Genomic DNA, 17,021 nt, shown 5'->3' with positions numbered 1-17,021 from the left:
ATTTCCTATAGTAAATATTTATATTAAAAAGTATTTTTATCAAAAAGTCATAGCATTTGAGGCTCTAAACAAGTTTTACTTAGCTAGAAAGAGGGCAAAAATGGTTCTTTGGATTATAAAGGTTGCAGACCCCTATGATAGATCAACACAAAATAGTGCATATTTGAGAAGTGCAAAGAAAATTATATATATTTTTAACATCGATCTAGTCCAGTTTGTGGTGGTAACATGACAAAACAGGAAACAGTTAATGGATGCTTTTGCAGGGCATTGTAAATGTATACAAGTCCAGACGTAAATCCAATTGGAAATCTGTAGGAAGACTTGCAAATATGCTGTTCACCGACACTCTCCATAAATTCTGAGTACTTTGTGTTGGTCCTAAAATATACAGAAGTTGGTAATTGTAATGTGACAAAAATAATGTTTAACAGGCATAACTACTTTTGCAAAACACTGCATCATGGCAGGCAATTCAAGAACAACATGTACAGGTCCTTCTCAAAATATTAGCATATTGTGATAAAGTTCATTATTTTCCATAATGTCATGATGAAAATTTAACATTCATATATTTTAGATTCATTGCACACTAACTGAAATATTTCAGGACTTTTATTGTCTTAATACGGATGATTTTGGCATACAGCTCATGAAAACCCAAAATTCCTATCTCACAAAATTAGCATATCATTAAAAGGGTCTCTAAACGAGCTATGAACCTAATCATCTGAATCAACGAGTTAACTCTAAACACCTGCAAAAGATTCCTGAGGCCTTTAAAACTCCCAGCCTGGTTCATCACTCAAAACCCCAATCATGGGTAAGACTGCCGACCTGACTGCTGTCCAGAAGGCCACTATTGACACCCTCAAGCAAGAGGGTAAGACACAGAAAGACATTTCTGAACGAATAGGCTGTTCCCAGAGTGCTGTATCAAGGCACCTCAGTGGGAAGTCTGTGGGAAGGAAAAAGTGTGGCAGAAAACGCTGCACAACGAGAAGAGGTGACCGGACCCTGAGGAAGATTGTGGAGAAGGGCCGATTCCAGACCTTGGGGGACCTGCGGAAGCAGTGGACTGAGTCTGGAGTAGAAACATCCAGAGCCACCGTGCACAGGCGTGTGCAGGAAATGGGCTACAGGTGCCGCATTCCCCAGGTCAAGCCACTTTTGAACCAGAAACAGCGGCAGAAGCGCCTGACCTGGGCTACAGAGAAGCAGCACTGGACTGTTGCTCAGTGGTCCAAAGTACTTTTTTCGGATGAAAGCAAATTCTGCATGTCATTCGGAAATCAAGGTGCCAGAGTCTGGAGGAAGACTGGGGAGAAGGAAATGCCAACATGCCAGAAGTCCAGTGTCAAGTACCCACAGTCAGTGATGGTCTGGGGTGCCGTGTCAGCTGCTGGTGTTGGTCCACTGTGTTTTATCAAGGGCAGGGTCAATGCAGCTAGCTATCAGGAGATTTTGGAGCACTTCATGCTTCCATCTGCTGAAAAGCTTTATGGAGATGAAGATTTCGTTTTTCAGCACGACCTGGCACCTGCTCACAGTGCCAAAACCACTGGTAAATGGTTTACTGACCATGGTATCACTGTGCTCAATTGGCCTGCCAACTCTCTTGACCTGAACCCCATAGAGAATCTGTGGGATATTGTGAAGAGAACGTTGAGAGACTCAAGACCCAACACTCTGGATGAGCTAAAGGCCGCTATCGAAGCATCCTGGGCCTCCATAAGACCTCAGCAGTGCCACAAGCTGATTGCCTCCATGCCACGCCGCATTGAAGCAGTCATTTCTGCAAAAGGATTCCTGACCAAGTATTGAGTGCATAACTGTACATGATTATTTGAAGGTTGACGTTTTTTGTATTAAAAACACTTTTCTTTTATTGGTCGGATGAAATATGCTAATTTTGTAAGATAGGAATTTTGGGTTTTCATGAGCTGTATGCCACAATCATCCGTATTAAGACAATAAAAGACCTGAAATATTTCAGTTAGTGTGCAATGAATCTAACATATATGAATGTTAAATTTTCATCATGACATTATGGAAAATAATGAACTTTATCACAATATGCTAATATTTTGAGAAGGACCTGTATTATTTTTGGTTATTTCTTAACTTGACTAATGATAAATGATATTCAAACAGAAAGAATGTCTGAACTCAGGTTTCTCTGAGCAATTATTGCCAGTAAACATGTTGAAAGTCACATACTTTATATCAAACCAAAATTTCTAAAGTCAGTTGCATTAATGTATAAATATAAAAACTAAAGAGGTTTTCCTTATTTTTTTCTATGTAAAGTCAACAAATGCACTTTTTGGTAATTTAAATACATTTATGTTTTAAAACTTGTTAACATTCCAAATTATGTATCAAACAAAATTGTTTTGTTAAATCTTATTTGAAGAAAAAGAAAAGCAACATTTGAATATTATAGAGACAGTATTTATTCCCTCAGAAGAAAATTTAATGTAAAAAACCTTCCATTAAGGACTTATTTTCAGCAAATAGTGGATCAGCCTGATTCAAATAGTTTTAGTAACAAAATAAAAGAATAATAAGCATATTTTCAAAAGCAATGTGATCAAATCTGGACTCTTTAATGACTTCTTTTTGATGTGTGTTAACTTTGTTAAGATTGTTCTGTGCTCTTTGTTCTTTCATTTTTTGAAAATTGCTAATTTCTTTTAAGACAAACAGAGACCCAGAATGGGTGGCTTCAGCCACCCATTTTCAGACTGTGCATCTTTATTTTATCTTGGATTTAGTTGTTTTTACTAATTAATGTCATTGGTACTGTTGAGTCTTTTTCTTCTACTCATTGAAATTTTCAGGCTGAAACAAACAGACAGATGGATTCTTAGTAAAGAAAGTGATCAAATAAATTCATTATGTAAGTGAAAAGTGTTAATCTAAAGCTGAGTCCTGCAGACACAGACAGTGCTGCACCTCATGTTGAAGGTAAACAGAGAAGATGAAGCTGTAATCTGTGTCAGACAGTGGAGCAGAGTTTAACTCAGACTAATGCTCATAGGCTTTATTTACAAATCCCCCAGGATTAGAAGAGGAGGTAGAACAGAAAGACAGGCAGGCAGGAAGAAAGACATTTCCCACCCTAAATGTGACCTGTTTCATCTCTAATTCAACTGAAAAACTAACAAATCTGAAAAACAAAAGTATGAATGCTGCATTAATCTGGTTTCATAAGTGTGTTTACCCCACAAAATACTTTGTTTGGATGCAATTTTAGCATTTAATCTTCTTTGGTATTCTTTTCATTATTGCCCAGTCTAGCTTGCACATTTCTTTCAAAATCTATCCTATGATGAGGAAATTTCTTGGTCACAGCTGCTAGTTCTGAAAGCTTTTACTTCCACGAAAGCCATTCTTTCGTTGTTTTAGATGAGGGGTGCCCACGTCCTGTCCTCAAGAGCTATTATCCTGCAACGTTTAGATGGATCTCTTCTCCAACGCACCTGAATCAAAGGCATCTGCAGAGCTGAATGAAGGACTTCGGCCAGGTGTGTTGGAGAAGGGATGCATCTAAACGTTGAAGGATGGTAGCTCTTGAGGACTGGAGTAGGACCCTTTGGTTTAGATGTGTGCTTGGTATTATGTTAAGAGTGTTCACACTTATGCAACCAGATTACGGCAATATTTATTATAAGAATCAGATTAAGGACAAAATATTTTGGTACGGTTTTCTCTGTTACTATATCGGGTACATGCACCCAAGCAAACACTCAGCAAGAATTACTTGTACTTCCAACTAGTATAACCTAACAAGAATGAGTTTGTATAGTCTTCGAAATAACAATCAGCTTAGATGCACATTCTGTATATATAGAAAGAACAATGTCTGATGTTGCAACACTTACTCGATTAACCACACAGGAAGCAGTCATGGTTTGGACAATAGTTTTATTGTTCTTGCAATGTAACTTTTTAACCACATCATGTGAAAACAAGGCAGAAAGGTCTCTGTGTTGTTACATAAAAGCTGTGTAGTGCGGCATTGTACAGTTTCAGCGTTTTCGTAGTACAACCATTCATTTAAGACCAAACATGGGGCTCAGTAGGAGCAGTTCCACACAGCACAAAATACACCTGTAGTAAACTGCTCTGTTACCTCTTGACCTACTTTTTGTTTTTTCCTTTTATCTATAATCACAGAGACAACTTTAAGTAAAATACCCAACATAAGCAATCCTTAGATTCAAACTATGAAAAGAAAACAGGTTGTCTGTCCTCCTAAGTTGCTGATTTAAAGCTGCTATTTACAGGCTTCAAGCCAGAACTTAAAAAAATTGTAATCAGTTGCAAAACCTAAAGGCTACAGAACTGGAGAAATGATTTAAACTAGTCTTTGTCAACTGCTGAAATATTATACTTTACAAAGTTATTACAAAAGGCAATTGGTGATACCTAAACTATTCTCCTGTTAAGCAAAGCCAACAAAGATAGAAGTTTGGAAAACGTCCTTCTGCAACGATTGATTTAGGACAAAGAAGAAAACAAAGAGACTGTAACAATGTCAGAATCATAAAAAAGGCATCTTTCATAGATAAACCAACAGGAATATGTTACACTTTATAGAGAAAAATCATAAGGCAACAATAAGAGTACATTTAAAGAAATGTAATAACATTTAAAGCATTACCTTTGATGCCTGCAGAGGAACTGTGAAGGCTTCTTGAACTAATCCAGCCCCAACTCAAAGAAGTTCACACAGTTCCCAAAACCTCTGAAACTACTGTGTACAGAATCAGGGCTGATAAAAGGTCAAATACTGGCAGCACATTTGTAACAGGTGACTTAGGTTTGCTACATAATGACAATTGCCATCAGTCACAAAAATGAGAAGAGAATCTTTTTTCAATATGGTGCATTCCACTTGTGCCACCAGGACAAACTTTTCCAGTTTAAAGGTTGGAACAATCAAGATAAAAGTCAAACTTGGAAAGTCAAGAGGCGACCAACTTCACCAACACTCCTCAAAATCCAATATGGCTGCCGCACAAAAAAGGCAGTGATAGCTGCTGTAAAGTGTGGTACCTTATTAAATCACACACACACACACACACACACACACACACACACACACACACACTCTTGTTTTGCTATATGTAGTGAGGACCTTGTGTTGACTCCCATTGACTTCCATTGATTTTCAGTCATTTTCAACCCTTTCTATGCCCTAGCCCTGACAATAACCCTAAACCTAATCATTACCAGTGCATGTCGTGAGGACCAGCAAAATGTCCTCACTTTGGTACAAACGGTCCTCAATTTGATGGTGAAATTGGAAAAATGGTTCTCACTGTGATGCCAAGACAGGAACACACACACACATACACACACACACACACACACAGTGTTTTAGTAGGGAAAAAATTTTAGTTACTGGCTTGGATTGCTAGTTGTAGTTAGCCTGGTTATTGAGATAAACAATTAGCAAATCCTGCTGCTATTTCAACTTGAAACTCAAGCACAAGTTGAAATATCTGCATTAATAAAGCATTTAGTTTATGGATAACTTGTTTTATCACTCCTCAAAATTTGGTTTACAGAAAATACCTGAACTGCCATTAAAACACTGGATTTCTACCTTTTGTTCCACCTTTTCAGTCTCCACACAAGTATGATTGAAAATAAGAAAAGTCATACAAACAAGGGGAAAAAAAAGAAAAAACTGTTTTTCCAAAACCCTTGGAAGCACCCACATTTTAAAGTGATGATTAGGAAATCAAGGCAATCTTAAGTACAGAGCTTTGGAAATGTTTACGCACAACTATTCATAAAAATCAACCAACATGTTGATTGGTGTCCTAGTGCATTTCTTGGAATGTCACTCCAGCAGGTAAAAAAAAAAAAAAACACTTCCTTTTACTTCTCCGTTGTCTCTTCTCGAAGCAGTCAGGCCATCTGAGTTGGATTGGGGTCTGACGGCTGCGTGTGCATCTTGGTGTTGAGGAGAGAGTTGATGTAAGGCCAAATCCTGTCTGTCTCTGTTCCAGAAAACGAGTGCAGGATTCCTTGTGATCTGAGGGAAGAACAGAAGTGGTCGTGGCTATAAACATTTCCAGGTGAAGGAAACATCTCACTGACCAACACAAGCAGACAAAAGTCTTTTTCTTGACAGCAGCTCAGATCGGAATTCAGGTTTCTCATTAAAATCCAAAAATAAAAAGACCTCAGCTGATACTTGGTAACGTCTGCCTTCCTAAAACAACAACCAAATCTTTGAAGCTTTTTTTTTTTAGGACTTACGGTGACATTTCTAATTTTCTCCAAGCTTTTTTTATTAAACCTTTTTATCTATAGTGTCTGTCTTTTCAAAAGTGGAAACTGAAGAGAAGGTGGGTGGTAGGAGGGGGATATAAATGAACAAATAATAATAATAGTTTAGGAATCCATTACCGGCCTGTTGTCTATAGGAGGACCAGTTATGGTGTTGTGCCACAATCATGTTTAATTCTAAACAAACCTATATCAAATCCTCAGATATGTAAAAGAAATAAAAAGATCCAATTCCAATCAACCAGCTTTAAGATTTTTATTTAAAATCTTTGATCATATCTGTCATCGGGACTTAATTTTTGCATAGAATCCACATCCTAATTATGAATTTTACAACTTTATCAAAAAAAGATGATACAAATAAAGTTGTTTCAAGTAGCAAAAGTTAATCTGGTCTGTGTACTGAAAAGTATACATTTAATTTTATGCTATTCAGTTTCTCAATAAATATTCCATATACAGGGGTTGGACAATGAAACTGAAACACCTGGTTTTAGACCACAATAATTTATTAGTATGGTGTAGGGCCTCCTTTTGCGGCCAATAGAACATCAATTCGTCTTGGGAATTACATATACAAGTCCTGCACAGTGGTCAGAGGGATTTTAAGCCATTCTTCTTGCAGGATAGTGGCCAGGTCACTACGTGATACTGGTGGAGGAAAATGTTTCCTGACTCGCTCCTCCAAAACACCCCAAAGTGGCTCAATAATATTTAGATCTGGTGACTGTGCAGGCCATGGGAGATGTTCAACTTCACTTTCATGTTCATCAAACCAATCTTTCACCAGTCTTGCTGTGTGTATTGGTGCATTGTCATCCTGATACACGGCACCACCTTCAGGATACAATGTTTGAACCATTGGATGCACATGGTCCTCAAGAATGGTTCGGTAGTCCTTGGCAGTGACGCGACCATCTAGCACAAGTATTGGACCAAGGGAATGCCATGATATGGCAGCCAAAACCATCACTGATTCACCCCCATGCTTCACTCTGGGCATGCAACAGTCTGGGTGGTACGCTTCTTTGGGGCTTCTCCACACCGTAACTCTCCCAGATGTGGGGAAAACAGTAAAGGTGGACTCATCAGAGAACAATACATGTTTCACATTGTCCACAGCCCAAGATTTGCGCTCCTTGCACCATTGAAACCGACGTTTGGCATTGGCATGAGTGACCAAAGGTTTGGCTATAGCAGCCCGGCTGTGTACAGGTCCTTCTCAAAAAATTAGCATATTGTGATAAAGTTCATTATTTTCCATAATGTCATGATGAAAATTTAACATTCATATATTTTAGATTCATTGCACACTAACTGAAATATTTCAGGTCTTTTATTGTCTTAATACGGATGATTTTGGCATACAGCTCATGAAAACCCCAAATTCCTATCTCACAAAATTAGCATATCATTAAAAGGGTCTCTAAACGAGCTATGAACCTAATCATCTGAATCAAAGAGTTAACTTTAAACACCTGCAAAAGATTCCTGAGGCCTTTAAAACTCCTAGCCTGGTTCATCACTCAAAACCCCAATCATGGGTAAGACTGCCGACCTGACTGCTGTCCAGAAGGCCACTATTGACACCCTCAAGCAAGAGGGTAAGACACAGAAAGAAATTTCTGAATGAATAGGCTGTTCCCAGAGTGCTGCATCAAGGCACCTCACTGGGAAGTCTGTGGGAAGGAAAAAGTGTGGCAGAAAACGCTGCACAACGAGAAGAGGTGACCGGACCCTGAGGAAGATTATGGAGAAGGGCCGATTCCAGACCTTGGGGGACCTGCGGAAGCAGTGGACTGAGTCTGGAGTAGAAACATCCAGAGCCACCGTGCACAGGCGTGTGCAAGAAATGGGCTACAGGTGCCACATTCCCCAGACCTGGGCTACAGAGAAGCAGCACTGGACTGTTACTCAGTGGTCCAAAGTACTTTTTTCGGATGAAAGCAAATTCTGCATGTCATTCGGAAATCAAGGTGCCAGAGTCTGGAGGAAGACTGGGGAGAAGGAAATGCCAAAATGCCAGAAGTCCAGTGTCAAGTACCCACAGTCAGTGATGGTCTGGGGTGCCGTGTCAGCTGCTGGTGTTGGTCCACTGTGTTTTATCAAGGGCAGGGTCAATGCAGCTAGCTATCAGGAGATTTTGGAGCACTTCATGCTTCCATCTGCTGAAAAGCTTTATGGAGATGAAGATTTAATTTTTCAGCACGACCTGGCACCTGCTCACAGTGCCAAAACCACTGCTAAATGGTTTACTGACCATGGTATCACTGTGCTCAATTGGCCTGCCAACTCTCCTGACCTGAACCCCATAGAGAATCTGTGGGATATTGTGAAGAGAACGTTGAGAGACTCAAGATCCAACACTCTGGATGAGCTAAAGGCCGCTATCGAAGCATCCTGGGCCTCCATAAGACCTCAGCAGTGCCACAGGCTGATTGCCTCCATGCCACGTCGCATTGAAGCAGTCATTTCTGCAAAAGGATTCCCGACCAAGTATTGAGTGCATAACTGTACATGATTATTTGAAGGTTGACGTTTTTTGTATTAAAAACACTTTTCTTTTATTGGTCGGATAAAATATGCTAATTTTGTGAGATAGGAATTTTGGGTTTTCATGAGCTGTATGCCAAAATCATCCGTATTAAGACAATGAAAGACCTGAAATATTTCAGTTAGTGTGTAATGAATCTAAAATATATGAATGTTAAATTTTCATCATGACATTATGGAAAATAATGAACTTTATCACTATATGCTAATGTTTTGAGAAGGACCTGTATATTGACCCTGTGGAGCTCCCGACGGACAGTTCTGGTGGAAATAGGAGAGTTGAGGTGCACATTTAATTCTGCCGTGATTTGGGCAGCCGTGGTTTTATGTTTTTTGGATACAATCCGGGTTAGCACCCGAACATCCCTTTCAGACAGCTTCCTCTTGCGTCCACAGTTAATCCTGTTGGATGTGGTTCATCCTTCTTGGTGGTATGCTGACATTACCCTGGATACCGTGGCTCTTGATACATCACAAAGACTTGCTGTCTTGGTCACAGATGCGCCAGCAAGACGTGCACCAACAATTTGTCCTCGTTTGAACTCTGGTATGTCACCCATAATGTTGTGTGCATTTCAATATTTTGAGTAAAACTGTGCTCTTACCCTGCTAATTGAACCTTCACACTCTGTTCTTACTGGTGCAATGTGCAATCAATGAAGACTGGCTACCAGGCTGGTCCAATTTAGCCATGAAACCTCCCACACTAAAATGACAGGTGTTTCAGTTTCATTGTCCAACCCCTGTACATGTCAATAAATAATTTTCCTTTAGGATCCAAGAGGCTATTAAAATGGATTCCTCTGTGACTTCATATTTTAGTCCATTAAATTTACTTTAAATTCAGTTGATTAAACTACATGACTACATTGTGATTAAAACTAAATAAAAATGTATTTAAAACATTACAATTAAACTAAACTTTGCTGTCAAATTGTTCTTAGTAGTTTATTTTTATTCTTTTGTGTACAGTATTTCACTTGAATCTGATGCTTTTCAGTGTAAGATCAGAATTCTGAGGTCAAATTACAGTTTCTGAAAATCTGACTTGTAAATACCAATTTTAGCCAATTCTGATTTAACTACTATAAGAAGATATAATAACAGATTATTTTTTTCTCTAGCCTTCCTGCCATAAGTAGTCACTAATTATTTATATCAGAATTTTACTCAACTCCGTTCAGCCTTCCTGTTACCTGCTGAATGTCTTGATCTCTCTCACACTCTCGCATCCGAAATGAATTGTAGACACATCTCAACTTCACCAAAAAAATACAGCCTCCTTTTAAAAGAAGCACAATTTTTGTGCTTTCCCCGACTTTATTTTTAACATCTCACTGATTCTCCAAATAGCTAACAGACTGAAGAACTGACCTGGTAGCTCTTACTACGGTGCGTTCACTGTTCAGAAATGCTATCAGATCTTTGGGTTTCTGACTGGCCGGTCTCTGGTCAGGGTGGATCAACCTAAAAATCATCTGATTCTGGTAACCGGTGGATTTCTTGGTGCATCTCTAATTTTCCCTCTATAATTCTATTGTTAATGTAAAAATTATAATCCTATTCATTCTTACTTAGGCTAAAGGTATAAGGATTCTTGTAAGTTACTGACACCATCAGGTTGATGCATGAAAAGAAAGAGCTGATAAGTATTTTTAGAAAATATGAGCAGTCTCATGATTTCACACCTAAGATCTTCTGTTTTCAGATTGTTCAGCATGAAAAGCGAGTATTAACCTACTTGTATAGGTCTATAACAGGCTTTGCCACTTCCTTGTAGTGTCTGAGTCGTGCCATCAGAGCTTCTGGCTTATCGTCATCGTGCTGAATCAGTGGCTCCCCGGTGACGTCATCTTTGCCCTGGGGATGGCAAGCCAAGGTCACAACAATTCAATGTTGCAACAGACAGTCTATCAAAACCTCTATGGCAAAAAGAATTGATAACATATAAATGAAAAACATATGACCATAAAATACTCCCCAAATGCTCACATATCAACATATGAGAGGATAAAACATCCAAAAATCCGAAATCTATTAATTAAAGCTTAGTTTAATAAAATAGGTTTTTAATAGATTTCAGTCATCTTAAAAGTAAATTATTAACATCCCCCAAAAACTCCCTATTTATTAATAATGTGTCATGTTTTCTTCCAAAAAGATCAATTTTATAAAAATTATCTTGTTCTCTAAACTAAATTCTATTAATCAAATCTCTTTTGCCTTTTAAATATAAACAGCTGAATAAATGGTCTCATCTCATTAAATTATATGCAAACTGGATTTATTTTATTTAATTATAAAAAGTTTACATTTATTGTGACAGGGTCTTTAAATTTAAACATTTTAGTACTTTAATGCCTGTAAAGTTTGAATTTATTGTGGATTTTCTCTAATCTATGCAGGGTCAAAATTATACATACAGGCTGAAATATATTCATACACCCCCACTGAAATTTAGTCAAATGTACCTTAGCAAGTTTTTTATGATCATTAGGTAGCTTCTGGCATAATTCTGTTGGAAATTTGACAAGTTGTCTTATCAGAATTGGTAGCACTGATTTTAGTATCAAAACCCGTTCTGATGTGTGTTTGGTATCACGGTCCTGTTGGAAAATCCAATTGTATCCAAGTTTGATCCACCAACCTCCTGACTTTAAGGTTAATATTTACTGTGTTTATAAATATAGTTAAAATACTTAATAGTATTTATAACTTTACCCATAATATTTTAATCAAGGTTGACAGATTGGTTCAGATAGTTGAAATTTGGACACAGATGGGTGTTCCAAAACAACAATTACCTCAAGCACAAATTAAATCTGTTTTTGGAATGAATCATCGCCAGCAAACGCACACTTTTACGTCTGATACCTGCACTTGAGGCGTGTTGAACCCCATGTTGTAAACTCTCCCGCTGGCAGGGTGGATCCAGCGGTCACTCAGCCTCTCCTTCAGAGTCTCGTAGGGAATGTTGAGGTTGATGACCAAGTCCATCTGGTAGAGATTGTTCAGGGCCTGAGCCTGTGCCAGTGTACGAGGGAAACCTGGACACATTTTCAGAGGGAGAAGAAAGAAACTCTGAGAAGCCGTTACAAACTGTGATTTATTAGTACACACGCCCTGTTTTATGTCTCCCAAAACATAAAGCTATATTTATAAAGCTGATTATTGATGTGCATGACTAATAGCTTTGGTCGCCATTTCAACCTGTGATGTTAAGCTGTCACCGGCAACAAAACCTGAACCGACAACGTTTGCTGATTTCCATAGAAATGGTTTGTGACTGTGCTGCAATAACAGAATTGTACTTTTGTGATTGAAAAAAAAAACTAAGAACTGAGTCACACTAATTAATTCAACAGTAGTAATGAAACACAGGACTCACAAGTCAAAAAAGCTGATGTTTAGAAATGTATGATTCACCTAACTTGCAAGAGCGAATGTTGGACAGGTTAGCTGATTGGATCGCTTTAAATTTACATTGAACAAGGCTGAGGAAGGCTAAGGCTAAAAAAAAACTTTTTTAAAACAAAGGTGTTTTTTATTTATAGGTCTCATGCAAGATTCTAATTTTCATTAGCTGTAAGCTGTTATCAACCAAATTAACAAGAAATAAGCAATCTGCTAGTATGAATCTACATGAGTTTCTAAATTGATATATTCACTTTCCTATTTTAATATATTGAGATGACCTTGTAAGCAAAAGCAAGGGCAGAACATTGGAAACCAGATCAACTTCAGTGAAATCTGTGTTTGTTTTTCTAACCTTGATTTGTGTCCTATCTGATCCTACTGATCCTTTACATGCTTAATATTCATGATCCAGCGTTTTAACATTTAAACACTCACAAGTTTGTTTCATCAATGTTTGGCAAGTATCTCACCCACAGAGGGTAATATTTAACTGTGAGAGAGACACACTGACCTCCTTCCTTTTAAGTGTGTTTGTGGGTGTATGTGTTAGTGTGTGTGTGGTTCCACACACAAAGTATGTTAACAAAACAATGAGCCTGGTTATTTCTCCTCAATCGGTGCTCAACAGCCATGGTGACAGATGTGTCACCACACCCAGCGATTACAGACAAGCTCAATACAGACACACCAACTAGAAATCCTTTATAGCTTTATGTACACTGAGTTAACAAAACTAAGCTACATGGATTTAGATCTTACATTTAAGGTAAACTGAGACGGACTTATAAGTTCATGAATTGCACCTGCTCTGTTTTCTTGACGTACTCTCAGCATTTCTACCTGTTTTCCAAATAACCCACACTTTTCCTGAGTACAATTCCCAGAGGCAACTGATCTTTTTAGCCTATTTTAAAGTGTAAATACAGAGGTTCAATATGAATTCATGGCAGGTATTTTTAAAGGGGTCAGATTCTAAATATGGAAACTGCTTAAACCAGATACAAAAAGGAAGGAAGAAAAGAACAGAGTTGAAGAAAATATGGATTTACGTATAGTCAATAGAGATGGACAGATGTCAAACAATGGACAAAGAGACTGTCAGTCAGTCTGATTATGAATAGGTTGACAATTGACAGACGGAGTGACGAATGTTGGATAGACTGATGGACAAAGAATGGACAAACAGACTGATGGACGGACAAACGGCTGGCTGGATGGATGAAACTTTTAGACAGTATGACAGGAAATAAAGTGTGGAAATCCATTTTTTCCATAATCTATTTTTGTTTTCAACACTTTGATGAAGAAGATGTTAAAATAACATTCCTTTCCTACAGCAGGACTGGCTGCTATCACTCATGATTATCGCGTAAGAGGACCTTAGGACTCATATTGTAACAATGTACCATAGAGAAAAAGACTTAAAGCTACAGCTGGACAAAATGTTCTCAAACTAAAATATCTAGGACTCGTGTTACTCCTCATAGCAGCAGGAATCCTGCTGCTCCAACAACAAAATGTGTCATCCTAAAATAATAAAGTTAAAGATAACAAGAACACACCAGCAGAAATCTCTACAGCTTGAGAACATAGTTTACATTTATCTATTCTGAGAGATGAACTCTATGAGAAAGATGTCAAGTGAGTTTAAAGTTTAAAGCCTGTCCAAGACCTTCTGGGTGGTTTTTAACACTTCTGCTAACATACAGTGGTTACAAGAAAAACAATATTAAATTTTATATTTGTTAAATATGCTCAGACCAGGTGTCAGCAACCTTTACAATCTTCTTTAAAACTACATTTATATTTGAATTAAAGAACAAATATTTAATATCTCATTTTAGGTTTTAGAACAAGAAATGTGTCCAACTTTTATGAGAAGACAATAAAAACTATTTTCTTGAATAAAACTTTCTAAACTTATGGAAAATGAAAAAAAGAACAAATTGTTTTCAGCCTAATGACAAAATGAAATAACTAAACAGAGAACAATTCCTTGTATCATTAGTGCCATTCGGCTGTGGAATGCAAATATATCATGAAAAAAAACTAAACTATAACTAGCTTTTCTTTACTTCTATATCTAAAAACATTTCTCAGGTCTTTATAATTTTAGGCCAAAGTTGTGAAAAGTCACTGCGGACAGCCGAAAGAACTGCATGTGGCTCCAGAGCTGCAGATTGCAGACTCCTGGCTTAGAGAAAGAATAGAAGAAAAATCTATAGTAAAGCCTCTTCCAAGCTGTGAAGGACAGTAAAGTGACCATTAAAGTTTATGTCTGGCTTGGTTCCTTGGTCCACAGGATACTACAAGTACAGCACTCGGTGATCTGGAAAAACCGAACGACACAAAACCAAAACCAGTAAGGTAAATCAACAACAGAATGGGTAAAAAGTGAGAAAAGGCCTTGCAATAGTAGTTTCAGACTCTTTTCCATAAATTGAAAATAGTAATTCAAATAAAACAGGAAGTAAAATCAAAATGACCAACATTTTTTTATTTTACTGTAGATCTATTCAAAGGATAGTTTAAAAAGAATGTGAATTTTTCTAAGTCAAGATAGTTTTCTAGCAAGGGCTGTGAATCATTACTCCTTTACTTCATAACATGAAAGGTACAAGTGTCTAAGCGTAATTAAGTTAAGTCAGTTAGTCAGTCAGTACTGTAGTTTTTACAAGTACAAACATGATTAAAATTGCTAAAAGTTTTCAGATTTTATTTTCAACCAACCCTCTATAGATAAGCTAAGTGGCTTTCAGATTCAGTGGTAAGGTATGTAGGCAGACAGACTTATGAAATTGCAGAAGTATTTGCATAGGTACCTGCTTATAAATTTGCAATTCACTGTAAGGTTCTGAGGGGTGGCATCTGCATGGGCCAATCAGATTTAAGGGTTAGCTGGCAGTTCCCACATCTACCTTAAGGGTGCATGATTAAGAGCATCTTTCAATATAGTTATTCATGACAAAGAAGTGAAACTGTTATACAAGTTCCGCTTTTCTTTAGTAAACAGAAGCAAAAGTGGCAAACACATAACTTTTCTTACCGTCTAGCAGCCAGCTGTGGTTCCTCAGCTGCTCCAGTTTGGGCAGCATCAATCTGGTCATCACCTGGTCAGGCACCAGCATGCCTCTCTCTATGTAGCTCTTCGCCAGCACACCTGCCTCTGATACATGACAGCCAGGAAAACATAGGGCACAGCATGTTTGTTTCTGCTTCTTCATACTGAAGATTTGAAAAAGATAAAAACCAGGATAAATCAGAGCAGGGCCTGTTTGACATGGAGTCACCACATCTGACCAGTTTCTGTTTCTGTAACTGAAATCTCGAAGTTTATGATGGAAGTATTGGAGCTCCTGTTGGTTATTATTACAAAAATACTTCTACTGAGTCCCTGAGTTCAACAAACACATCTTTTAACTGGACTCAAAAAGCACAAAAAAAAAAAAAAAAAAGCAACGGGTCCTTTTGAACAAATCACACCTTTCTTTAAAGTCATTGTTCTAAACTTTAATGCCAGTTTATTTCTACTTTGCATACGGTGTTTGGTGCGAAGAAGATTTAAATGTTTGAGGAAATTATGATAGAGCGACAACACTTAAAACTAAACTACCAAATTGTCAGAAGGTTCTGTGAATATCAAAATGATCAACCAGAAATCTTTGCTTGTTTTCATCTTTAGAGTGATGTTGTGGCATCAGGAAAGTGTTGCAGCCATTTACTCAATCGGCCTTTTTTTTTTTAAACCACCAGAGAATGGCCCTATAAAGTTTTTTTTTATGCTGCAGTTTTTTGCAACAATGTCTGCACGTTTTTCTCCCAAATATGATATTTATTATAAAACAAAAGCATTAATTGCGAAGATACACAAGACAAAATGAGTCATGTAGGGTACGCTCTTCCTGTCGTCATCAGTTAGTGTTGTTCTGGCTCTCCTACCTGTGTCAGCTGCTATGCCCTCGCGTAGAAAGTGGCCACTGGACAGGTACTGCAGACCAAAGCTGTGTGCAATCCTCTTGCAGATCGTGCCTTTTCCAGATCCCGGTGAACCCAAAACAGCAGCACGGAAAAACTTGGCCATACCCTCCTGCTGCAAAAACAAAAAACTCCCAATGTAAGAGGTGTCAGAGATGCTCCAGATTTAGGTTTGCACCAAATATACAAATATTCTATTCTGGTGTACACGTGAACAAAAACAACGCTTTGAAACTATTTCAGCGTGTCAGTGAGACCGTGTGGACCTTTACGCACTGCCTTATCTCTGCGTGCAGCGGAACTGTTCCCCTCTTGGACAGGAATTAAGTAAAAACGCCTTTTTTCTCTCTTTTTTCCTTCTCTCGCTCCTGTGGACGTGGGTCGCTTGCCTGTGTCTTTAAGAACAGAGATTGCCCTCCGCGAATGAATGAGGGAGTTTCCACAACGCCCTATTTTTCTACGCGCATCATCCAGAAAAAATGCGGATGGGTTTACCTCGCTGGGTACACTGGTTACTGTAGTTTTTAACACGATGGAGACCGTTGACCAAAGTCAGAGAGTGGCGTGGCTCAATTATTTTAATCTATCAATGATGGAAATGTGACATAGCATAACACACTTAGTCAGGCGAGAAAGCTCCAAAAAAGACAACATAGAGAGGATACCAAACGTAAACATTGGCAGAAGAAATTAGTTGCAAAGTTTCCGGTGTTGGTTGTGTCACTTCCGGTCTTTAGAGCACGGTTGTGGAGGGGGGATGCTACAGA

The 17,021-nt window shown here is 38.2% G+C and overlaps 1 protein-coding gene across 2 annotated transcripts; it reads right to left on the bottom strand.

Moving 5' to 3' along the window:
- Positions 1-5,264: 5,264 nt before the first annotated feature.
- ak4 (adenylate kinase 4) lies at positions 5,265-16,688 on the bottom strand. Of its 2 annotated transcripts, XM_047374100.1 has the most exons (6): positions 16,531-16,688; positions 16,219-16,369; positions 15,326-15,445; positions 11,737-11,909; positions 10,604-10,722; positions 5,265-6,052 (listed from the first exon to the last, which is right to left on the bottom strand). In XM_047374100.1, the coding sequence occupies exons 2-6, from the start codon at positions 16,358-16,360 to the stop codon at positions 5,926-5,928; spliced, it is 681 nt and encodes a 226-aa protein (XP_047230056.1). In that variant the 5' UTR covers positions 16,361-16,369; positions 16,531-16,688; the 3' UTR covers positions 5,265-5,925. The 2 variants fall into 2 exon arrangements, with proteins under 2 accessions (XP_047230056.1, XP_047230057.1); XM_047374101.1 differs by lacking the exon at positions 16,531-16,688 and having other exon boundaries at positions 15,326-15,504; positions 16,219-16,357.
- Between the last annotated feature and the right edge of the window lie 333 nt (positions 16,689-17,021).

Source organism: Girardinichthys multiradiatus, chromosome 9 (assembly GCF_021462225.1).
Source record: "Girardinichthys multiradiatus isolate DD_20200921_A chromosome 9, DD_fGirMul_XY1, whole genome shotgun sequence".
Classification (NCBI taxonomy): domain Eukaryota; kingdom Metazoa; phylum Chordata; class Actinopteri; order Cyprinodontiformes; family Goodeidae; genus Girardinichthys; species Girardinichthys multiradiatus.
Note: the sequence above shows the minus strand (reverse complement) of the source record. Positions and strands in the feature narration are given on the sequence as shown.

Excerpts from the sequence above, each read along its gene's own strand:
- ak4 (XM_047374100.1), bottom strand. The coding sequence starts at position 16,360 with ATGGCCAAGTTTTTCCGTGCTGCTGTTTTGGGTTCACCGGGATCTGGA. Across the intron at positions 15,446-16,218 it reads GGGCATAGCAGCTGACACAG|AGGCAGGTGTGCTGGCGAAG; the intron begins GTAGGAGAGCCA and ends GTCATGTATCAG. Across the intron at positions 11,910-15,325 it reads CCACAGCTGGCTGCTAGACG|GTTTCCCTCGTACACTGGCA; the intron begins GTAAGAAAAGTT and ends AAATGTGTCCAG.